This window comes from Gorilla gorilla, chromosome 6, assembly GCF_029281585.2.
Source record: "Gorilla gorilla gorilla isolate KB3781 chromosome 6, NHGRI_mGorGor1-v2.1_pri, whole genome shotgun sequence".
NCBI classification, from domain to species: domain Eukaryota; kingdom Metazoa; phylum Chordata; class Mammalia; order Primates; family Hominidae; genus Gorilla; species Gorilla gorilla.
Window position 1 is genome coordinate 159659187 of NC_073230.2, and position 24987 is coordinate 159684173.

At 49.7% G+C, this 24987-nt stretch overlaps 2 protein-coding genes across 2 annotated transcripts in view; one reads left to right on the plus strand and one right to left on the minus strand.

Annotated features, from left to right (window-relative positions):
* The window catches only part of TMEM176B (transmembrane protein 176B), a 50155-nt gene extending 46182 nt beyond the window's left edge, over window positions 1–3973 (minus strand). Inside the window, exon 1 of the mRNA XM_055392396.2 lies at window positions 3953–3973. The gene's annotated coding sequence lies outside the window, so the exon portion shown is untranslated. The remainder of the gene's footprint in view (window positions 1–3952) is intronic.
* Window positions 3974–15057: 11084 nt separating this feature from the next.
* On the plus strand, window positions 15058–23979 carry AOC1 (amine oxidase copper containing 1). Its single transcript, XM_004046484.5, has 5 exons — window positions 15058–15121; window positions 18998–20583; window positions 21307–21592; window positions 23086–23218; window positions 23528–23979. The coding sequence occupies exons 2-5, from the start codon at window positions 19002–19004 to the stop codon at window positions 23792–23794; spliced, it is 2268 nt and encodes a 755-aa protein (XP_004046532.2). The 5' UTR covers window positions 15058–15121; window positions 18998–19001; the 3' UTR covers window positions 23795–23979.
* The last annotated feature ends 1008 nt before the right edge of the window (window positions 23980–24987 follow it).

A 24987-nucleotide genomic window follows, 5' to 3' on the forward strand; every position in this document is an offset into this window, starting at 1 on the left:
TGAGATGGTAAAAGATATACTCAGGGTCTAATAGTTGTTTGAAGATTTTTAAAGTTATGTAAAAATATTTGCATGGGCCAGGTGCGGTGGCTCACGCCTGTAATCCTGACACTTTGGGAGGCTGAGGTGAGAGGATCACTTGAGGCCAGGAGTTCGAGACCAGCATGGCCAACATGGTGAAACCCCATCTCTACTAAAAATACAAAAATCGGCTGGGTATGGTGGCGCATGCCTGTAATCCCAGTTACTCAGGAGGCTGAGGCAGGAGAATACTTTGAACCCGGGAGGCAGAGGTTGCAGTGAGCTGAGATGGTGCCACTGTACTCCAGCCTAGGTAACAGACTCCATCGCAAAAAAAAAAAAAAAAAAAAAAAATTTACATGAACACACACGTAAGCATGGCATGCTCCCTGACACAGTGAGTCTTTTTTCTCAAACACACATCCTAGCATAGACACAAAAGCCCTTTTCCAGGAGCAGATTTAGAAGGGCTGCCTATGGCAGTGAAGGGTGCAGAGAAAGTTGAGGGCTCGGGACATAATTCATTAGCAGAGAAAAGTTCTCATTTGCCCCCACAACTGTTTGAAAGAAATGCCCCTTGTAGGTCTTGATGCTACCTACCACAGGAAAGGCATGCCCTTCGTGAGATTGCTGCAGGTTTGGGGGCCAGAAAAACCCAAGTTCAAATCCTGGCTGTGCCATTTACTAGCTGCGCAACTTTAGTGTAGTAGGAACGATGCCTACTGTGCAGAGTCATCTCTAGGATTGAACAAGTCCCCAGCACAGGAGTGCCAGGGCCATCAGTGGATGGCAGGCGTGATCATTGTTATTCATTCCTTAGCCAAACCCAGAATTTCTCAAGTTAATGTGAAAGGGACCCTCCTAACTGCAGAGAATAACTGACCATGGCCTCCATGTGTCCCCCTGAGTGTCACCTGCCTGCAAGGCCTGCCTTCCATTAACATGGACACAGGGCACGGCTTCATTTCTCCTTAGCACAGTTCACACAGACTGAAACTTGTAAAGCCAAACTTTACCACATCCTAGTGGGGCACAAATCAAATGGAGAGCAAGGCTAGAACCTGGCTTGCAGCTCTCAAAGCTTCATCTCATGATGTTCTCCAAGCCCAGCCCCTCCCAGCCCTAAGACCCCAATTCTGGGGCTGGCTACTGACCTACCTACTTGCCTGGGCCTCATCCATCCCTCTACTCTGGTAGATAATGTATGCTAATACCATGGGGTTTTTTTCCTTGCTATTTATAAAATCCTACCACCTTTAATGAAAAAATAAGTCCCTAAGCTGGAGAAAGAGCCCCTGGGGTACAATTCCAGTGGTAAGAAGCTGCCAGGCTCTCCTGATTTTTCGTGGTACTGGTTGCAGCCTGAAGGTGCATTTTCAAATAGCCTGAAGGCTTCCTCTGGTGCTCACATAGGTGCAAATGTCAACCAGCCCCTTCAATTTTGTTTCTTCAGTCCTCAACCTCCCTCCAGACCCAGGTGCGGTGTCACTGCAAAGGGGCATTTGGTTTTAAAGAAATTACCCCTGTCTAGCACTCCTTCCTTCTGCCAATGGGGAGTTGTAGAACAGGAAGGGGACTAAAAGAGAGAATCATAACAGGAAGGAATTGGAGCCAGCAAGGGTTAAGCTCAGAACCAGGCATCCAAGACTTTGGCCTCAGTTACCTGTTACATTTTTGCTGCTGCCACCAGTCTGCCTGGGGCCTCTCTTCCTGATGCCTGCTGATACCTGGTCTAGCAGCTTTCATCCTATCAACCTATTCATCTAACTTCATTCCCTGCAAGGGCTAGTTCACTGCCCACTGCCCTGTCCTCCCTCCCTAACCTTCTCAACCCAAGCCAATACCAGCTACATAAATTGCAAAGCCCAGTATAAAGTGAAAATGTGGGGCCCCTTGTTCAAAAGTTAAGAATCTAAAGACAGCAGCGGAGCGTTAAGCCAAGTAGAGAGCCCTTCTGAGTGTGAGACCCTGGGAGACTGCACAGCTGCATGGCCAGGAGCCGGTGCTGACTCAGACCACTCCCAGTTGTCCTTGGCCTCGGCCTAAGGAGCCTGTGATGTTGTATAAAGACTCTTCCCTTCAGTTGAGAGTTAATAGCATCCTTTGAAACCAGGTTACCTAGCATGTTTTTTTCTTAAAATGCCACAGGGAAATTAAAAGTTTTCTGACGTCTAGGTATCTAACACCTCTTCCATCTTCCTTGTCCATGTCATCTGTTTATTAATTCACTCCAAAACCCAAAAATGAGCACCCACTGTATCCCATGCACTGTGTTGGTCTCTGTGGTTCTGAATAAATTAAGATAGAATTCCTGACCTCAAGGAAGCCGTATAAGAGACAGACTTGTGAACAAATAGTTATAAAGCCATAAGACACATGCAATGAGGGAGATGGGCAAGTGCCCTGGAACCAGAGAGGACAAGCTAGCTATGTGGAAGATGTAAAGAGGGTGGGGACAGCAGGGGTAGGGGGTAGTTGGTGCTGAGCCTTGAAGCAAGAGCTTGCTCCCAAAATAAGAAGACAGAAAGGCTTGCAGAAAGGGAACAAAGCCGGCAAAGGCCAGGTGGCCCCAGTGAACCTGGCATGATTTGAAATAGCTCAAGCACAGGGTGAGGCAGCATTAGTGTACCAAGAACAAAAGGAAGATTGGGGCTAGGCTGTAAAAGGTTTTTAATGCCAAATTAAATAGTTTATATTTTATCCAATAGGCAACTAGAACCCACCAGAGGGAGGAAGGGGACATGGTCAGATCTATCTTCCAGCAAAAGCATGAAGGGCAGATTGGAGGTGCTCAGGAGGAGAGTCAGGGCATCTGGAGGCAATTGCAGTTTTCAGGCCAAATCACAAGGGCTTAAATGTAGACCAGAAGTTCTCAGCAGGGCAGCAGTTTTGCCTCCCAGGAAATGACTGGTAACGTCTGAAGACATTTTTGGTTGTCCTGATAGGGCGGTGGCTGCTTTTGGCCTCTAGTGGGTTGAGGCCAGAGATGCTGCTAGACATCCTACTGCACACAGGACAGGCCCGTGAGCATGATCAGGCTCAAACTATCAATGGTGCCAAGGTTGAAAATCCTTGATGTAGACAATGATAGCAAAGACTGTGAGGCTGGAGAGAAATCCAGAGCTATTTAAGAATTAGAACAGGAAGAACTTCAAAACAGTTAGATACTGACAAGGAGCCAATTGCTATATCTTGAAGGAAATTGTGCAGTCTTTGTTTGTTGTTGTTGTGGTGGTGGTGGTGGTGGTGGTGGTTGTTGTTTTGAGACAGGGTCTCGCTCTGTTGCCCAGGCTGGAGTGCAGTGGTGCAATCACAGCTCACTTCGGCTTCGACTTCCTAGGTTCATTATGCTTTTGGGTTAATTTCTTACCAGTGGTATCTGTGATAAATTACAGATTGACAGGGCCACCTCATCAGTAAAGGTGGCTGGAAGATACCACCTTGGTGAGTGAGCAGGTCCAAGCCCCGGGCTGGTTACAAAGCCAGCTGGTTCTGGAAGTTTTGATTCCTGAGATGGCCAACAACCTACTCACATGCAGAGGGAAAATAACACTTAGAAAGAAAAATAAGAGTTTTGAAAAGAGAGGGGGGTGAATGAAAAGCCTTTAGGGAAACTGGCTTGTTACTAAGACAGATGTGAACTAAACAAGACAGACGTGAATTAAACAAGACAGACGTGAACTAAACAAGACAGACGCGAACTAAATCAACTCTCTGATCTTATGGAGCAGGGGAAGGGGAAAAGTCAAGGAGCCCTCACACACACTCACCACATCTCAGGGCCCCTGGAGTCCTCTGTATTACCCGCATTCATACCTCCCCGACTGTAACCATCATCATCATCATAGCTAACCATCATCATCATCATCATAGCTAACATTTATTGAGTGATTTCTATGTGTCAAAAACATTAGTTAGGTGCTTTACATACCTTTTACCTCATCTGATGCCAACAATTTTGTCACACCTTCATATCCGTTATTGTGCCTGTTTCACAAATGAGAAAACTGAGTGAGGTTTAAAAAATTAACTTTTTTTTTTTTTTTTTTTTTTTTGAGACAGAGTCTCGCTCTGTCGCCCAGGCTGGAGTGCAGTGGCGCGATCTCTGCTCACTGCAAGCTCTGCCTCCCGGGTTCATGCCATTCTCCTGCCTCAGCCTCCGAAGTAGGTGGGACTACAGGTGCCCGCCACCACACTTGGCTAATTTTTTTTTGTATTTTTAGTAGAGACGGGGTTTCACCGTGTTAGCCAGGATGGTCTCGATCTCATGACCTCGTGATCTGCCTGCCTCGGCCTCCCAAAGTGCTGGGATTACAGGCGTGAGCCACGGCACCCGGCCAAAAAATTAAGTTCTTTACCCTAGGGGCAGGGCAAGATGGCAGAATAAAGGACTCCACCAAACATCCCCACCCCTACACAAGAACACCAAGTTTGACAACTATCTACTCAAAAGGAGCACTTTCATAGGAACCAAAAATCAGGTGAGCACTCACAGTGCCTGGTTTTGACTTCAAATTCCTGAGAGAGGCCCTGAGGAGGGTGAGAAGGACAGTCTTGAGTTGCTGATGCCACCCTTCCCCCATCCCCTGGCAGTGGCTACATGGCACGGAGAATCTGTATATACACTTGAGAGAGGGAGAATGCCATGACTGTGAGGCTTTGCATTGAACTCAGTGCTGCTATGTCACAGCGGAAAGCAAAACTGAGCTGTACTCAGCTGACACCACGGAGGGAACATGTGGACCAGCCCTGGCCAGAGGGTACTCACCCAGCCCGGCAGTCAGAGCATGAGTTCCAGCAAGCCTCGCCCGCATTGGCTGCAGTGCTTTGGGACCCTAAGTGAACTTGAGGAGCAGTCTATGCAACAAGGACTGCAATTCCTAGGCAAGACCTAGTGCTGAGCTGGGCTTGGAGTTAGCGAACTGGTGGGGCACATGAGACACCAACTGTGGTGTCTAAGGAAGTGTTTGCACCACTCCTTCCCCAACCCCAGGCAGCACAGCACACAGCTCCAAAAGAGACCCCTTCCTTCTGCTTGAGGAGAGGGAAGAGTAAAGAGGATTTTGTCTTGCATTTTCGATACCAGCTCAGCCACAGTATGTTAGGGCACTGATAAAGGCTGTGAGGCCCCCGTTCCAGGCCCTAGCTCCCAGACAACAGTTCTGGACACACCATGGGCCAAGGGAGCCCACTGTCTTGAAGGATGAGTTCCTATGCCTGGCAACATTCACCACAAGCTGACTGAAGTTCCCTTGGTCCTTAACTGAGCATCAGTGGTAGCCTGGCAGTACTCCCCACGGGCCTGGTGAGGCTCCTCTGCCTGTGAGAATGGGATGTAAGAATGAGAAGGACTGCATCCTGTGGTTTGAGTTCCAGCTCAGCTGCAGTAGAATAGAACAACAGGTAGACTTCTAAGATTTTAGACTCCCATCCATGGCTCCAGATGGCATCTCTGGACCCACTCAGGACCTAGGGGACCTCACCAACCTGAAGGGAAGGATGTAAGCCTGGCTGGCGTCACCACCTTTGCTGATTGTAGAGCCCTAGGGCCTTGAGCAAATAGGCAGTAGCCAGGTAGTGGTTACAGTAGGCCTTGGGCAAGACCCAGTGTTGTGCTGATACTCCATATCCGACCCAGCGCAGTCCCAGTGGTGGTGGCCACAGGGGTCCTTGTGTTACTCTACCCCTGGCTCCAGACAGCTCAACACAGAGAGAGACTCCATTTGTTTGGGAGAAAGTAAGGGAAGAAAAAAGAGTCTCTGCTTGGTAATCCGGAGAATTCTTCTGGACCTTATCAAAGACCACCAACGTGGTACCTCTACAAGTGTGCAAGAACCACAGTGTTACTAGGCTAGGGGTGCCCACTAAAGCAGATACAGCTTAGATCATAGCACCCAAGTCCTTTTGAATACCTGGAAACTGTTCCCAAGGAGGACAGGCTCAAACAAACTCAGACTGCAAACATGGCAATAAATACCTAACTTTTTAATGCTCGAACACTGACGAACATCCACAAGCATCAAAGCCATCCAGGAAAACAAGACCTCATCAAATGAACTAAATAAGGCACCAGGGACCAACCTGGAGAAACAGAGATATCTGACCTTTCAGACAGAGAATTCAAAATAGCTGTTTTGAAGATACTCAAAGAAATTCAAGATAACACAGAGAAGGAATTCAGAATCCTGTCAGAAAATTTAACAGAGATTGAAATAATTGAAAAGAATCAAACAGAAATTCTGGAGTTGAAAATTTCAATTGACATACTGAAGAATGCGTCAGAGTCTCTTAATAGCAGAACTGCTCAAGCAGAAGAAAGAATTAGTGAGAATAGACAGGCTATTTGAAATTATATCGCCAGAAGAGACAAAAAAATTTTTTTTAATGAAGCACACCTACAGGATCTAGAAAATAGCCTCAAAAGGGCAGATCTAAGAGTTGTTGGCCTTAAAGAGGAGGTTGAGAAAGAGATGGGGTAGACAGTTTATTCAAAGGGATAGTAACAGAGAACTTCCCAAAACTAGAGAAAAGTATCAAGATCTGAGTACAAGAAGGTTATAGAACACCAAGCAGATTGAACCCAAAGAAGACCACTTCAAGGCATTTAATAATCACACTCCCAAAGGGCAAGGATTTTTTTTAAAAATGATCCTAAAAGCAGCAAGAGAAAAAGAAAAAAAAAAACAAGTAACATACAATGGAGCTCCAATACATTTGGCAGCAGACTTTTTAGTGGAAATCTTACAAGCCAGGAGATAGTGGCATGACATATTTAAGGTGCTGAACGAAAAAACTTTTACTGTAGAATCATATATCTGGTGAAAATATCCTTCAAACATGAAGGAGAAATACTTTCCCAGACAAACAAAAGCTGAGGAATTTCATCAACACCAGACCTGTCCTACAAAAAAATGCTAAAGGGAATACTTCAATCAGAAAGAAAAGGATGTCAATGAGCAATAAGAAATTATCTAAAGATACAAAACTCACGGGTATTAGTAAGTACACAGAAAAACACAGAATATAACACTGTAACTGTGGTGTGTAAACTACTTTTAAGTAGAAAGACCAAAATATGAACCAATCAAAAATCATAACAACTTTTCAAAACATAGACAATGCGGTAAGATATAAATGGAAACCTCAAGAGTTAAAAAGTGGGGGAAGGCCTCACGTGGTGGCTCATGCCTGTAATCCCACAGGGCACCCCTGTAATCCAAGCACTTTGGGAGGCCAGAGGTAGGCAGATTGCTTGAGCTCAGGAATTCAAGACCAGCCTGGATGACATGGTGAGACCCCATCTCTACAAAATATACAAAAATTAACTGGCATGGTGGCTCACATCTGTGGTCCCGGCTACTTTGGGGGCTGAAGTGGGAGGATCGCTTGAGCCCCAGAGGCGGAGGTGGCAGTGAGCTGAGATCACACCATGCACCTCACTTCAGCCTAGATACAGAGTGAGATGCTGCCTCAAAAAAAAAAAAAAAAAAAAAGTAGGGGAACAAAGATAAAGAGTAAGTCTTTATTAGTTTTCTTTTTGCTTTTTAGTTTGCTTGTTTATGCAAGTAGTGTTAAGTTGTTATCAACTTAAAATAATAGATTGTAAGAGTATTTGCAAGCCCTGTGGTAATCTCAAATCAAAAAACATACAACAGATACACAAAAATTAAAAAGCAAGAAATCAAATCATACCACCAGAGAAAATCACCATCTCTAAAAGGAAAAGTTAACTGCTTTTCCCACGTAACATCCAACTAAAAGAAGTAGAACCTGGATTCAAACCCAGGCCTTCTGGCTCTATATCCTGTACCAGTAACCATGCTGCTATATTTCCTTCCAAAATTGTGCTCAGCAAAGGGCTGCAGAGAGGCAGTGACTGTTCTGGGGATTTCTGAAGTCCTACATGCTACCTCCAACATGCACCTGGAATGTCATAGTCACCAAAATGGTTTAACACAAATACATCCCTGCACCACACAAGGTCACATGTCTATCAACACAAATTCTTTATTTCCAAGATCAGCAACATATTTTAACTTCTGCTTCCTGATTTTCTGGCCTCTTGATTTTTTTCTTCTTTAAGAATCCAATGCACATTTCATGAGGTAGCTACTAAAGAGAGCCAGGAGGAAGGAAGAATTCTGCTGTGTCTACTGCCCAGCCCCAGCTGCCAGACACAGCTGCAGCTGGAGGGAGGAATGTGGCATTTGACGGGGAAGCTGTCAGCTGGCCAGCACTGCCAGGCATGGTCAGTGAAGATACAAAGAGCGCCTGGAGGACCCAGCCCTGGTCTCTGACTCCTCACAAAGGTCTCCCTGGGGCTCCCTCCACCCTTGCCCCTCATGTGCCTTGGGATCCAGCATCAAAGTCCAGAAGTGGGCTCAGCCAGCAGCCAGCCATGCTCACACACTGAAGCATCCTGACTCAGCTCCTGGCTGCCCCAGCAGAGCAGAACCTCTGCCCGAACTTGGGGTCACCTGACTCTTCTCTCTCGAGTCTCATATCCCAGCCCTCAGCAAATCTCCCCCAGCCTCCCTTCCAGCTATATCCAGAGTGTGGCCACTTCTCATCACTTCCACCCCTGCAACCCTGACCTGGCAACCAGCCTTGCCCACCAAGATTATTGCAACCACCTCCTGGCCTGCTCCCTGCTCCTGCCACCATTGCAGCCTTCACTCTTTTGCATTCTGTCTCCCCAGCACCTCCAGATAGCACTTGCTAGAGGCAGGTCAGTTTTGGCCTCTGCACGAACCTGACAGAGGCTTCCCAAGTGGCTCAGAGTAAAATCCCAATGACAGCCTCGGAGGCGAGGGCGTTTGGTCACTCTCTGAACCCACCTGCCACCACTTGCCCCTGGCGACAGCAGTCCCCTCACTCTGCCTCAGGGACTTTGCATTCCTTGCTCCTTCAGCCTGAAATGCCCCCGCCACCAGGCATCCTTGTGGCCCACTCCTTCACCACATTGAGGAGAAGAGGAGTCCCCTTTCTGAAAGGTCAGGCCCTGCCCCCACTACATGCCCCTGCTCTGTTTTCCCCTGAGCATGTGCGCCACTGGAACACACTGGGTCACCACTTGCCACCAATGCCTGCAGGACACCTCTGTGAACACCCGTGACACCTCATGGCACCTCTGCTGTCAGAGCTTCACTAGGACTCACCAGACTAAGCAGACAGTTATACCCACTGCCAAGACACAGCAAGGACATAGCGGGGTCTAGAGAGGTCAGGGCACAGGCTCGCTGAGCTCTCCCTCCCATGAAGGCTGCACGGAGCATACCCTGCGCCCTCCATCTCCCCAGGGAAGTAGAAGCTCAGAGCTGGGGCAGAGGTTGGGGCTAGTCACGTAGGCACACTCTCTGCCCACCACAACTAACAAGATTCCAGATTCCCAATAGGAAAGCAGGTGTTCACTAATCACATTGTCTGTACAAACAGTCAGCAGGCCGGCACAGCGGGGCAGGACCTCGAAAGTTAAGTTCCCAGATGCCAGCCCAGGGCCAGCCCCTGTCATCAGCTGTCCCAGTGAGGAGGTCTGCTGTGACGGCTCACAAGCTTCGCTGTTGGATACTCTCCTCACTGAAATGCGAGCTCCATAGAGGCTTTGGTTTTGTTTGTTCGTTGCTGTGTCTCCCTGGTGCAGAATGAGTGCTCCATAAACATTTGTTGAATGAATTAAGGACTGTCAAGCATAAGCCCACCAGCCAGTGGCAGAAGCAGGGCTAGCACCTGGAGATGAACGTTCTCCCCTCTCTGGGTGGGGCTGCCCAAGCCATCAGGACCTCACCAGGGCCCCTTATGACCAATGGCCCTGCCTCGGAAAATGGTGGAATTTTCTTTTTTGCAAACCCACCTTCCCTAATCAGGGACAAAAGCTATGATGTTGGCTTCGTTCACATAAAGATCTAATCGAATGACTTCCCTGGTGCACCCCCAGTAGGTCCTGGTGCAGGCGCGGGTGGCTCTGTTTCTTCTCTGTGGTTTCGTGGAAACAATCCCACTCTCTAGATCCTCTCAAATTAGCTCTGACAGGTTGTGACTTTCTGAAAGCAAAATATCAAGATTTAGCCACAGCACATCGTGAGCTGTGACCTCTGGCTTCCTAGCTCCACCTTTGTATATAGCGCTGTCCCTCCTTAGGCCTGGACCTCCTTAAGAAAGGCAAGCAGCCAACAACTGACAGGATACGGTCTTTGCCCAAGTGCTATCTCTAACTGTCAGCAATCATTAATTCCACAAGCGAGGAACCACACCTCAGAAACCAAGGTCACCTTCAGTATGGAGGGGCCAGCCCCAGCCAGGGAGCAGGAAGAGAAGTGGCAAGGCAACAGACCCCAAATTTCAAGTGTGACATCTCAAGTTCCCCAGCCACAGTGCACACAAACATGAGCAGAAACAACGGCCTTGGCCAGACATGGTCACTCATGCATGTAATCCCGGCACTCTGGGAGGCCAAGGTAGGAGGATCACTTGAGGCCAGGAGTTCAAGACCAGCGTGGGCAACACAGCATGACCCCGTCTCTACAAATATATATATATGTATATAACAACAGACTTACCAGCTTTTCTGCACAAGGATTCTGTTTGCCTCAGCTTTCCCAGTGCCTCTCTTGAGGGCTTCTCTATCTCCTCTGTCTCTATAGGATTCCCACAAGCCCCTCTTCACCCCCACACTTCTCTAGAAGCGCATGGGGAGGTTCCTCACTCTACCTCCTCCTTCCAGACACCCCACCTGCCCTTCCTCAGCACAGTGACACAAACTGCACCCCACTCCCCCCATCAGCCCTGACCTTTTCCCATGTTGGGAAACACACCACATCTCAGTTCAGGACTCTGCTCCTACCCCCACTCACACTCCCACTCCCACCCCCGCCCCTGCCCAGTGTGTCCTCTTCCTCCTAAGTCCCTCGTGTATCGCAAAACCCCACACAGGCTCTACCTTGTGGATCCTCGGGGCAGCACCCCCCAGGGCACAGGGCTTGGAATTCACTCACTGGCCAAGGACCATGCTCTCTGCAATGAGGCAGGTAAAGAAGGTGTGCTGGGTTGCATAGCATCCCCCTAAAAATTCATGTCCTCCCTGGAACCTCAGAATATGGTCTTATTTGGAAATAGGGTCGTTGCAGATGAATTAGTTAGGATGATGTCATACTGGAGTAGGGTAGGCCCTCAATACAATCACTGGTGTTCTTGAAAATAGAGGTACTGAGACAAGGAGGACGCCATGTGAGGACAGAGATTGGAGTGACATGGCCACAAGCCAAGGCACTGAGGGACACCAAGGATTGCTGGCAACACAGAAGCTGGAAGAGGAGAGGAATGACCCTCTTCTTGAGCCTCCAAAGGGAGCATGGCCCTGCCTATGCCTTGATTTCACACTTTAGGCCTCCAGAACTGTGAGACAACCCATTTCTGTTACTTTAAGCCCCTGTGTGTGGTCCTCTGTGACAGCAGCCATGGAGGATACTGCAGAGGGGATAGAGTCCCAGGACTTAGGAGCTTGCAGTCTTGAGGGGAATCTCCTTCCAAGCCCTTGCAGGACAGGCCCTTGGGCATCAATGTGTTGCACTTACTCTGTGCCACCTTGTAATATTAATCCTTCTATGTACATGTTATGTGCCCCGTTACATAAAAAATGCAATTCTTTCTGGTGTGCTTCAGCTCCCTGCCTACACGCAGTGTTCCTCCCTGCCCTCACTGCATCCTCCAGGTGCGGGACCTGTGGTGGTTCCTGTCCTCAGCCACATCTACCCTGGTGTGAGGACCTGTAGTCACTCAGTCTGTCTCCCAGGCCTTTCTTTTATTTATTTATGGATGTCCATTGCTGAACTGAATTAATTCTACCTCAGTGCATGGATGTCGTCATCACTGGCCCATACAAGTCCTCTCTCTTGTCTTTCTCACGTGTGTATGTATGTATTCCCACTCCCACCCCCGCCCTCACATCCATTATAATGTGTATCCACTCTTGAAAGCGGGTGGCTTGGTGTGTACGTGTTTCCTGTTGTGTAATGGCATCGTGCTATCACTCATCCTGCGTCTTCCATGATCCTGAGATCCCTTCTCAGGAGTGGCTGTGTGGACATCCATGCCTTTGCACCCGCCAACTGCACAACACCCCATGGTGTGCAGTGACCACTCTCCTGGGGGTGGCACCCCGATGGCCTCCAGCTCCCCAGCCTCACAGCCACTTGTGTCTGCATCCCACCTCTAGGCCTGGGTGAGAACCTCTTTGACATATATTCCAAGAGACAGAGTTCCTGAGTCTGGAGAGCATGCAATTCTCTCATTTGCCCACACCCTGCAAAGTGCCCTCCAGAATGGCTGTGCCATCAATAACCCCTTCCCACAACCACACATAAGGTCCCCGTTTCCCCACATCTCTGTCAACACTTGGCATCATCCAGCTTTCCCATGAAAAATTATATCTCATTGTTGAATGTTTTGCATTTTTCTAGTAACCACTACATTTGAGCATCTTTCCATGTGCTCTTTAGCCCTTTGGGGTGCCTCTTCTGCAAGTTGCCCTTGGGATTCTTTACCAGGTTTCCATGGGGACTGCTGCCTCTTTCTGACCGATTTGCAAGAGCTCCTTGTATATTCTAGATATTAGTCCTGTCACTTTTTGAAAACAGCTTTATTGAGACATACCTTACAATTCACCCATTTAAAGTGTATAATTCAATGTATTTTAGTATATTCGCAGGTACATGCAGCCATCACCTTCAATTTTAGAACTTTTTAATCACCTCAAAAAGAAACCCCATAAGCATTAGCTCTCACCCCATCCCTCCGTCGCACCCCAGCCCTAAGCAACCACTAATGTGCTTCTCATCTGCTTGAGAGATTTACCTATCCCACACGTTTCATATAAATGGAATAATGTGGTCTTTTGTGACTGGCTTCTTTCATTCGCCGTAGTGGTTTTAAGGTTCATCCACATTGTGTCATGTAACAGTGATTCCTTCCTTTTTATGACTGAGTGATGTTCCATTGAGTGGATAGACCACATTTTGTTGACTCATTTATCAATGCAGAGACATATGAGTCGTCTCCACTGTTTGGCTATTGTGAATAACACTGCAGTAAACACTCTGGTACAGGTTTCCCCATGGACATAGGCTTTCTTTTCTCTTGAGTATATACCCAGAAGTGGGATTGCTGGGTTGTATGATAACAACGTTAAGTCATTTGAGGAACAGCCAGACAGTTTTCCGAAGTGGCTGCGTCATCTCACCATGAACTGCCTGTGAGGCTTCCAGTTTCTCTGCCTCCTGGCCCCACCTGTTATTACCTTGCTTTTGAATTCTAGCCATCCTAGTGGATATAAAGTGGTATCTCCTGGTGGTTTTGATTTTCATCCCCTGATGACTAATGACATTGAACAGCTTTCCATGTGCATATTGGCCATTTGTGTATCTTCGTGGGGGGAATATCTATTCAGATCTTTGGCTCATTTTTAATTGGATTATTTGTCTCTTATTATGGAATTGGAAGAGTTCTTTTTACATTCTAGATATAATTTTCTTATCAGATATATAATCTGTGAATATTTTCTCCCATTCTATGCTTTGTCTTTTCATTTTCCTGTGGGTGTCCTTTGAAGCATAAAAGTCTTTTAATACTGATGATGTCAATTTATCTATTTTTTTTCTTTGGTTATTTGTGCTTTGAGGTCACATCCAAGAATTAGATGTAAAGTCAAGCAGATTTACTCCTATGTTTTCTTTTTAAGAGTTTTACAGTTTTAGCTCTTACATGTACGTCTTTGGTCCCTTTCGAGTCCGTTTTCGTGTGTGAAAGGGTCTAACTCCATCATGTGCATGTGGCCCCTTTCCCTTTAAATCTTTGCAAGTCTCTTTTCTCGATCCGTCCTCACTCCATGAACTTCATTGCAGTTTCCTTTGTGGAATGGAAACAGATTGTAGTCCTCAAAATCAGGTTGTTCCTGAAACTCTCTTCTAATCCAAATCCCCCCAATTCTCTGCAGAGTTGGTGAGCCCATAACTGAGAACACATAACTCACAGTCCTCTTGAACACTGAGGGTGAAAGACGTTAGCTTTCATTGTCTTTGTATCAATCATCATTTTAACATGGAAGGCAAATCCCCTTCCTCAGAAACACCAAAGACCTTCTGGAATTACAAGCAAGCTTCAAGTTGACTAAGTGTGTTCACCTTCCTTCATCTAGCTGCCAGTGCGCACTGAAATGACTTGCATTGCGGGCAGCAGGAAGGATGATGATGAGAAATACAAAACCCCTATAACCACAAAGCGGTGTGCAATCCCTGAGCAACCAAACCTTGGTAATGGGGGATGATGACCCCTTGGCGCTCCTGAGCCATGCACTTTTCCTGACTCTATTCTTTCCTTTCCGACCAGGAGTTACCCCGGTCACCACGTTCGCCCTTCTCAACCTGACTAAGCCGCGTTAGCACTGTCCGCCCACTGCATGGGCACTACCTGCCCCAGTGTCCTCTCCCCTCTCTGCTCTGTGCCATAGCCTTAGCTACCCTGGCCAGCTTTCTCCCAGCCAAGTCCTTCCTCGTTTCTGAATCTGGTCAGGGTCTCAAAGATCGTTAAAAAGCCGCCAAAGTTTGCAACTCGTCTTGAGTGGCTGCTCCTCCCAAACGGTTCTGCCTCTGGTGTCTTGTTCTAGGAGTGGTTGAATTCTCTGTTTTGCTGTGGGTGCCAGCCTCTATCAGCCCCTGCCCTGGTCCATCTCTCAGCTTCAGGTAAGACTACTGGCTAGGAAATGGCCCCTTGTCCTTATCTCTGCCTCTAAAATGTGCCACCTAGATTAACAGATTGTGGCATTGCATGGCTCGTCACAGAGAAGCCAAGGCAAATTCTTGTGGAAGGTGGCACTTGTCTGGAAACAGACTCAGGACAAGTGTGCTGCACAGCCAGCTTCCTCAAACCCACTCTCGCCGCTGTAGCTGCCCACAGAGGCACCTCCCAAGCCATAGGCCCCTCCTAGGCCAGCTCAGGCCTCACCTTGTCCCTCCCTGCAGGGCGGGGTCTGATTGACTTCAAGAAGGAGTCAGAGATCAGCTTAAGGGCAAAGGCTGGAAGCAGAGCGAACTGGGAGCAGAGCACACAGGTGCGTTCTGATGGGTATTCGGGAGAGTCAAGAAGGGGCTGAACTGGAGGAAAGAAAAGCAGTGGAAGGAGGGCACAGAGTGAGGGGCAGAAGAAACAGGACACAGAGGGAGGAGGGCCAGGAAGTGAGGGCAGGAGCCTAGCACATCACAGAAGGTGCCCGGGTGCTTGGTGGCAGGCAACAGCTGGCCAGGGTGGAGTGGGGAAAGCTCAGAGAGGAGGGTGAGCAGGGAGAGGGCTTGCTTCCTGTTCCTGCCTGGAGGTCTCACCAGCCACCACCCCCACTGCCACTGCACATGGGGACAGAGGTTTGTCCTGGGGAAAGCAAAGGTCTCTTCCACATCTTTCTCCTTCCTGGAAAAGCAAAAAGAAACATGGGGATAAGAGGTTGTAAAAAAGGAGACCCAGCCGTGAAAGGACATGGAGGTACCCTAAATGCACACTGCCAAGCAAAAGAAGCCAACCTGAAAAGGCTGCAGACTGTAAGATTCCAAATACAGGACGTTCTGGAAAAGGCAAAACTATGGAGACAATAAAAAGAGCAGTGATTGCTAGGGTTTCGGAGGAAGAGGTGGAGCACAGAAGATTTTGGGGGAGGTGGAACTACTCTGCGTGATATTCTAATGGTGGATCCATGTCATTGTCCGTTTGTCCAACCCATAGAATATGCAGCAGCAAGAGTGAGTCCTGATGTAAACTGTGGGCTCTGGGTGAGAGTGATATGCAGGTTCATCAGCTGTAACAAATGTACGGCTCTGGTGTGGATATTGATACTGGGGAGGCTGCGTGTGTAGGGGCTGTGAGTATACAGAAACTCTCAGTACCTTTCGCTCAATTTTGCTATGAACCTAAAATTCCTCTTTAAAAGACTCCTATTTAAAAGACTTTAATAGACTTTATAAAGTTTGTTAAAAGACTTTTAATAGACTTTTTAAAGACTTTTAACAGACTTTATAAAGTCTATTAAGAAATCTATTAAAGTCTATTTTTAAAATCTATTAAAAAAAAAGTCTACTATAATCCCAGCACTTTGGGAGGCCAACGCGGGAGGATCACTTGAGCCCAGGAGTTCAAGACCAGCCTGGGCAACATAGTGAGATCCTGACTATATATATATTTATTTATTTATTTATTTATTTATTTATTTATTTATTTATTGAAGTCTATTTGGGGCCAGGCCTGGTGGCTCATGCCTGTAATTCCAGCACTTTGGGAGGCTGAGGCGGGTGGATCACTTGAGGTCAGGAATTCAAGACCAGCCTGACCAACACGGTGAAACACCATCTCTACTAAAAACAAAAAATTAGCCGGGCATGGTGGTGCACACCTGTAATCCCAACTATTCCGGAGGCTGAGGCAGGAGAATTGCTTGAACCTGGGAGGCAGAGGTAGCAGTGAGCCAAGATCGCATCACTGCACTCCAGCCTGGGCTACAGAGCAAGACTGTCTCAGGAAGAAAAAAAAATAGTCTATTTAAAGAAGAAAAAAAAGAGGCCTGGCCAATATTTAATAGGAGAACACAAGAACTCACCTCATATCCTTCCTGCTGGCTCTGGGTTCCGCCTGCAGCCCCTGCCTCACCTGCTCCCTCCAGGTGAGCAGGGCCTCCGAGAGCCCAAGATCATGTGGGTTCCAGGGTCTTCTGCCAGCACCAGAGGGCAAGACAAGGCAACTAGAGGGACATCCCCATGAGAGGCCATGACCATGGAGCAAAACAAGGGCAAGGGGAGAGCCCTCGGGGAGAGGGGCATGGGAAAGGGAGAGAAGGACATCTCAGATCAGCCTTTACCGTGGCCTCCAGGGCTAGAGAGCCCTCGGGTGATGGAACAGGCCCAGCCAACACCTTTCATTTGTCTATGAATCAAGAACTGCCCATCGTGTAAAAATTAAATACAAAGTGCTAAGGGGACTAGTGGAGAAGTATGTTAGTTGGGGCCGAAAACAGCACTCCTCGGCAGTGCGGGGTTTCAGCTGACCTCAAAAGCTGGCAAAGGATGTGACACTGGCCCAGAGTCGGGTGGGAAGGGACAATGTGCAGCTGAGCTTCTCTGGAGGAAAAAAGCCACGAGGAAACAGGGCCTCTAGTTAACACACGGGTTGTGTTCCCAATGCTTGTGCTTCGGAAATGTGATGTGTAAATGCATTTTCCAAAAACAAAAGCAAGAAATGAAAAGCGCTCATGATGATCAGGTTTCCTCAGTGGGTCACTCCATGATACACCCAAAGTGGAGCTGCTGCACCTCAGTTACACCTCACACCCTGTGCCGCCGACTTTCCAGGTGAAATCCTCGGGGCCTCCCTTGCAGGCGGCCTGGGCCCCCTGGGAAGAGGCTGGGCCAGGCAGAGGTCTGAGACAGGAGTGGATTAACCCTCTCTGCTACCTGTCTGTCTGCACAGGAGAACGAGTTTTCTCCAGGTTTACCCCCAGGGCTTCTGATTTAGGAAGCAAAAGGCAACTACCTATGAAAACAAGGATCTCTCAGAGTCCAACCCACTCATGCATCCACCTTATAAATCAAGTGTCTGTGCCTCAGGCACTGCTTGCAGGAAGTGAAAAGCACAGCTGAGACAGGGAGGAATCCTGAAGCGGGGCTCCCAGCTCAACCCAGAGCCTTGAGGAAGGGGGTGCAAGGTGGCAAAGGCAGTGCTTCTGTAGGGAAATTTCATGGTGACGGCAGCCTTCCAGGGAGGCCCACATCACCTAGGAGGACAAGTTAGGGTCTGGAGAAACTAAGGCTGGGAGACAGCTCCAGCCAGCATCTGTAGCAACAGTGCAACAGGCAAGAGCAACAGTCTCCCAGAGACTCCGCACACAGCACATGGGAAGACAGAGCTGTGGCCACCACGTCTCCCAGCCCTGCAGGAGGCTCACAGCTACAAGCACAGGATTTTACAGCTGCTTGGGGAATGGGGTTATGAGGTGAAGACCCTGACCCACCCTCCCTGAGAAAGGAAAAGGCATCTTCCTAAGATGAAACCCTCCCTGAGGTCCCCTCCTAGTAGCCTTGGGTGGACAAGAGAGGTGAATGGGGCACAAAGAAGGCTAGGCAGGACTGGGCACCTCTACCTCACCCCCAAAGCCATCAGTCTGCAGCCTAGTCACACCTGAATCACTCTACATTGCGTAAAACTTTAAATGTGCTGGTGTCGATAGCCTGTATTTAACAAGAAGAGCAGCTAACATTTCTCATGCATTTCCCATATGGCAGACATCGTTACAAACACTTTATATTTACTGTTTAATTGATTTCTCTCCACAACCCTAGGAGCTAAGCACTGTTGTCGTTATTTTCATTTTATAACTAAGAACATGAAGGCCCAGAGAGTTTAAGCAGCGTGCCCAAGGCCACACAGCAAGTCCTAGTGGCATGAGTCACTGGGACTTGACTCAGACAGCCTGACTCTAGAGCCTACCTTTGAATTTCTACACTAAATTTCAAAATCTGTCTACCTAAAAGGTATTTCGTTGTGTCAGAAATGTAGTTTTGCTGTTAATACAGGTGTCTTCTTCTCCAGGACACAAGAAGCACCTGGGGGCATGTGCAGGGGCCCAGCCTGGCCTCTGTGACTCACGGCACCCCTGGCTGAGATAATACACAAAAACAAGAGCATTCCTCTGAGTAAGGAAGGCTGCAGGACTGGAGGACATTTACAGAGGAGTGAGGAGAGGGCAGAAATAAATGGATGGATGCACAGGCAGCGGCCCGACGGCGCTGGGGACTATGTGTGGGACCCCAGCTGCCCCAGGACAGCCTCCAGCTTGGGGCAGGGCAAGGGGAGGAAGCTCAGTCCATGGGAAAATTCCATGGCCCTAACCTGAGGGAAGCCCATCTCTGCCCATAAGACAACTAAGTTCATCTCCTCTACTGCATTCCAGAGCCATGGAGCGAGAGATGCCGGCCCTAGGCTGGGCCGTGGCTGCCATCCTGATGCTGCAGATGGCCATGGCGGAGCCCTCCCTGGGGACTCTGCCCAGGAAGGCAGGGGTGTTTTCAGACCTAAGCAACCAAGAGCTGAAGGCAGTGCACAGCTTCCTCTGGTCCAAGAAAGAGCTGAGGCTGCAGCCCTCCAGTACCACCACCATGGCCAAGAACACCGTGTTTCTCATCGAGATGCTGCTGCCCAAGAAGTACCATGTGCTGAGGTTTCTGGATAAAGGTGAAAGGCATCCTGTGCGGGAAGCCCGTGCCGTCATCTTCTTTGGTGACCAGGAGCATCCCAATGTCACCGAGTTTGCTGTGGGGCCCCTGCCAGGGCCCTGCTACATGCGAGCACTGTCCCCCAGGCCTGGGTACCAGTCCTCCTGGGCATCGAGGCCCATCTCCACAGCAGAGTATGCCCTCCTCTACCACACCCTGCAGGAAGCCACCAAGCCCCTGCATCAGTTCTTCCTCAATACCACAGGCTTCTCATTCCAAGACTGCCATGACAGATGCCTGGCCTTCACCGATGTGGCCCCCCGGGGTGTGGCTTCTGGCCAGCGCCGCAGTTGGCTTATCATACAGCGCTATGTAGAAGGCTACTTTCTGCACCCCACTGGGCTGGAGCTCCTCGTGGATCATGGGAGCACAGATGCTCGGCACTGGGCCGTGGAGCAGGTGTGGTACAACGGGAAGTTCTATGGGAGCCCAGAGGAACTGGCTCGGAAGTATGCAGATGGAGAGGTGGACGTGGTGGTCCTGGAGGACCCGCTGCCTGAGGGCAAGGGGCATGACAGCACGGAGGAGCCGCCCCTCTTCTCCTCCCACAAGCCCCGCGGGGACTTCCCCAGCCCCATCCATGTGAGCGGCCCCCGCTTGGTCCAGCCCCACGGCCCTCGCTTCAGGCTGGAGGGCAACGCTGTGCTCTATGGGGGCTGGAGCTTTGCCTTCCGGCTGCGCTCCTCCTCCGGGCTGCAGGTCCTGAACGTGCACTTCGGCGGAGAGCGCATTGCCTATGAGGTCAGCGTGCAAGAGGCAGTGGCGCTGTATGGAGGACACACACCTGCGGGCATGCAGACCAAGTACCTCGATGTCGGCTGGGGCCTGGGCAGCGTCACTCACGAGTTAGCCCCCGGCATCGACTGCCCGGAGACCGCCACCTTCCTGGACACTTTCCACTACTATGATGCCGATGACCCGGTCCATTATCCCCGAGCCCTCTGCCTCTTTGAAATGCCCACAGGGGTGCCCCTTCGGCGGCACTTTAATTCCAACTTTAAAGGTGGCTTCAACTTCTATGCAGGGCTGAAGGGCCAGGTGCTGGTGCTGCGGACAACTTCAACTGTCTACAATTATGATTACATTTGGGACTTTATCTTCTACCCCAACGGGGTGATGGAGGCCAAGATGCATGCCACTGGCTACCTCCACGCCACCTTCTACACCCCCGAGGGGCTGCGCCACGGCACTCGCCTGCACACCAACCTGATTGGCAACATACACACTCACCTGGTGCACTACCGCGTAGACCTGGATGTGGCAGGTAGGACTCAAAGCGAGACTCTCCCGTTCAAACATCTGCATCCAGCCAATAACTTAAACTCCCAGGAGACGGCACTATAACTCCCTGGTGGTGGAAAGTTAGGAGCATTTGCCAAGCCTGCTTCTGTAAAACCTAAAGCTAGAAATTTGTGTGTCCCTGAAAAATGGTGAAAGCGAACAGTGCCGAGGGTTGCCCTGGATGCAACAGTGTGGACCCTGTCCTGACCCTGGGGCTGTGCATGGGGCAAGGGAGGGGACGGTGCCTATGAGGGTAAGAAATGTCACGGTCTAGCGCTTTGAGATGGAGTGTAGTATTGTCTGGGAATATTCAGGGTGTCTCCTGGATGATATCACCATAAAAGAATGGCATGGGTAGAATGACTAATGCTGCCAGACCCAACAAGTCCACCAGGACCACACGGGCGGCTCCTACCCCTCAGCCCCAGTCACCTCTCTGGACAGAGCCTCTCATGCCTGGAGAAAAATGGGTGCCCCTTCTCTAGGATTGCAGCCACAGCAGATGGGCATGAGCACAGCTCTTGAGAGGAACTTCCCAGAGTGGTAATGGAATCACCAAAGCCGCCCAGGGCATCCCCCAACATCCCGGTTATTCAAGACAGTTGGCTGTTGGATATGGTGGAGGATGGAAATCCTGGGGTAGAATGAGGAGGTTTCAGTTCTGGCAGCTTGATTCTCGTTCTCCTTCTCCCTGCATACCTCCAAGGCACCAAGAACAGCTTCCAGACACTGCAGATGAAGCTAGAAAACATCACCAACCCCTGGAGCCCGAGACACCGCGTGGTCCAGCCAACTCTGGAGCTGACGCAGTACTCCTGGGAGCGCCAGGCGGCCTTCCGCTTCAAAAGGAAGCTGCCCAGGTACCTGCTCTTTACCAGCCCCCAGGAGAACCCCTGGGGCCACAAGCGCAGCTACCGCCTGCAGATCCACTCCATGGCCGACCAGGTGCTGCCCCCAGGCTGGCAGGAGGAGCAGGCCATCACCTGGGCAAGGTGAGGAAGACCCAGGGGGCCTGGGGGAGGGTCAGGGGCTCCCCTCAGTGTGTGTGTCTGTGTCTGTCTGTGTTTGTGTCTATGGGGTTCCTAGTCTATGTGGTTTTGTATCTGGGCGCACATGCATGTTGTGTACGTATATGTATATCTGTGTGTAAATTGACCCTGAACAATATGGGGGGTAGGGGTGCCAACCCCCCAACGCAGTAAAGAAGCCAAGTGTAACTACGACTTCCCCACAACGTAACTACGAATAGCCTACTGTTAACCGGAAGCCTTACCACTAACAAAAACATTCCATGAACACATATTTTGTAGGTTCTATGTGTCAGATACTGTGTTCTTACAATAAAGTAAGCTAGAGAAAAGAAAATGTTATTAATAAAATCCTGGCCGGGCACGGCGGCTCACGCCTGTAATCCCAGCACTTTGGGAAGCTGAGGCGGGCAGATCACGAGGTCAGGAGATCAAGACCATCCTGGCTAACACGGTGAAACTTCATCTCTACTAAAAATACAAAAAATTAGCTGGGCGTGGTGGCGGGCGCCTGTAGTCCCAGCTACTTGGGAGGCTGAGGCAGAAGAATGGCGTGAACCCGGGAGGCGGAGCTTGCAGTGAGCCGAGATCACACCACTGCACTCCAGTCTGGGCAACAGAGCAAGACTCGGTCTCAAAAAAAAAAAAAAAAAAAAAAAAAAAAAAAAAAAAAAAAATTCCTAAGGAAAAGAAAATATATCTACAATCCATTAAGTGGGAGTGGCTCATCCCGAAGGTCTTTATCCTCGTCTCCTTCACTTTAAGTGGGCTGAGGAAGAGGAGGAGGAGGGGCTGGTCTTGCTGTCTCACGGTGGCAGAGGCGGAAGAAACTCCAAATGAAAGTGGACTTGTGGGCTGGGCGCAGTAGCTCACGCCTGTAATCCCAGCACTTTGGGAGGCCAAGGTGGGCAGATCACCTGAGGTCAGGAGTTCGAGACCAGCCTGGCCAACACAGCAAAACCCTGTCTCTACTAAAGATACAAAAATTAGCCAGGTGTGGTGGTGGGCGCCTGTAATCCCAGCTACTCGGGAGGCTGAGGCAGGAGAATCACTTGAACCCGGGAGGCGGAGGTTGCAGTGAGCCAAGATCGCATCACTGCATTCCAGCCTGGGTGACAGAGCAAAACTCCATCAAAAAAAAAGAAAAAGAAAAGAAAAGAAGGAAGGAAAGACAGAGAAGGAGGACCCATGCAGCTCACACCTGTGTTGTGCAAGGGTTGCCTGCTCTTCTAGGCCTGTGTCTCTGTGCATTTGGGGAGGGGGGCGGGGAGAACTCCTGTGGGTCACCTGAACCCGGTTAACAGTAGCCCGTCCTGCCGACTCCCAGGACAGATGATCTCTCATCTTGGGGAAGGCAATCATCTTCCTCTATTCTGACCCTGAAGCTGTTCCCTGGGCGGGACTGAGGGGGGCCAGCCCAGGGCCCTGAGCCAAGCTGCTTCGCCTCTGCCTGGCAGGTACCCCCTGGCAGTGACCAAGTACCGGGAGTCGGAGCTGTGCAGCAGCAGCATCTACCACCAGAACGACCCCTGGGACCCGCCCGTGGTCTTCGAGAAGTTTCTTCACAACAACGAGAACATTGAAAATGAGGTACTGCCCTGTCCCCAGCCCTGCCCAGTGCTGGCCCTGCCTCCTTCCAGCTCAGCCCAGGACCATCCTCATCACCATCAGGGAGTCCCAACCACCCTTTGCCCAGATCTGTCCCCAGTCGCAGGGGCTGTGCCTTGCTGTGTGGACAGCAAGTTCAGAGGTCACAACAGAGCTGCTCGTCTCTTTAAAAAGGGGCTGGAGAGGAATTCAGCAAGTTTCCAGGCAGAACTGATAATGACCAAAGGCTAGAGTGGCCTCCAGTGGTCAGTACTCAGCCCTGCCCACTGAAGCCCACCCTGTCTCCTGCAGGACCTGGTGGCCTGGGTGACGGTGGGCTTCCTGCACATCCCCCACTCAGAGGACATTCCCAACACAGCCACACCTGGGAACTCCGTGGGCTTCCTGCTCCGGCCATTCAACTTCTTCCCAGAGGACCCCTCCCTGGCATCCAGAGACACTGTGATCGTGTGGCCTCGGGACAACGGCCCCAACTACGTCCAGCGCTGGATCCCTGAGGACAGGGACTGCTCGATGCCTCCCCCTTTTAGCTACAATGGGACCTACAGACCTGTGTGACCAGCCCCCAGTTCCTCCCAGGAAGCCCAGGAGCCTCACTGGGGCAGACAATAAACCCTCAGAGCCTCGCTCTGTGTGCTGCTTCTTGCAGGGAGGCACAGGGCCATGTGTGTAGGAAACACACAAACAGACGTGCACACACACACAGACGTGCACACACTCGCACAGATGTGCACACACTCGCACAGACATGCACACACACAGACGTGCACACAGTCACACGGACATGCACACACATGGCATGTACTTTATTCACACTGGTCTACTGCAGTCCAGAAAAGCCACCATTACTAACAAAAAGGAAGCTTGCTGAAATCCTGCACCTATCAGATTGGTTTTTTAAAATCTGAGACTGGCCAGGCACGGTGGCTCACGCTGGTAATCCCAGCACTTTGGGAGGCTGAGGTGGGAGGATGGGAGGATCACTTGAGTCCAGGAGTTCAAGACCAGCCTGAGCAACATGCTAAACCCCATCTCTCCTAAAAAATACAAAAAATTAGCCAGGCAGGGCAGCATACGCCTGTAGTCCCGGGTCAGAGGGGGTTAGATGGGAAGATCTCTTGAGCTGAGAAGCCGAAATCACGCCACTGCACTCCAGCCTGGGCAACACAGACACAGTGAGACCCTGTCTCAAAAAAAAAAAAAAAAAAAAAATCTGAGACTGACAACTTTCTCTTGGGGAGGCTGCAAGGGAATTTCCCAATGTCAGTGACAGGCTTGCAAAATGGCACAACCATAGAGAAGATGCTACAGGGAGATCTAGCAGGTTCACCATGCCTTTATCCATTGGCACACTGGCCCAACTTCAGGGGGCTTATCCCCAAGATCCACCTATAAACACAGGAACGACATATGTACATAGTGATGCATTGCAGCATTGTTTGTAACAGCAAAAGTCTGGAAACAACCAACTTCTCATCTGTAGAAAACCCCAGTTGAATGAACTGTGGCACAACCTCACAGTGCAATTCTAGCTGATTGTAAAAGAAACACACGAATGAGGATACTCTGTGTGCTGATAGGGCAAAACTTCAGGCCATAGCAAGTAAGAAAAGAGAAGAGGCATAGAATAATACAGACAGCATGCTAACTTTGCGTGAGAAAGGACAGGAGTTTCCCTAGACTGGTCTCCATGTAGACGACAGGGAAGCATGGTGGATGAGAACAGGGATAGGAGCAGGCTTTCTTCATGG

Bases quoted from the DNA above. Each gene is read 5' to 3' on its own strand.
- AOC1 (XM_004046484.5), top strand. From the start codon at position 19,002: ATGGAGCGAGAGATGCCGGCCCTAGGCTGGGCCGTGGCTGCCATCCTG. The intron at 20,584-21,306 runs GTAGGACTCAAA...CATACCTCCAAG, and splicing joins CGTAGACCTGGATGTGGCAG to GCACCAAGAACAGCTTCCAG. The intron at 23,219-23,527 runs GTACTGCCCTGT...TGTCTCCTGCAG, and splicing joins ACGAGAACATTGAAAATGAG to GACCTGGTGGCCTGGGTGAC.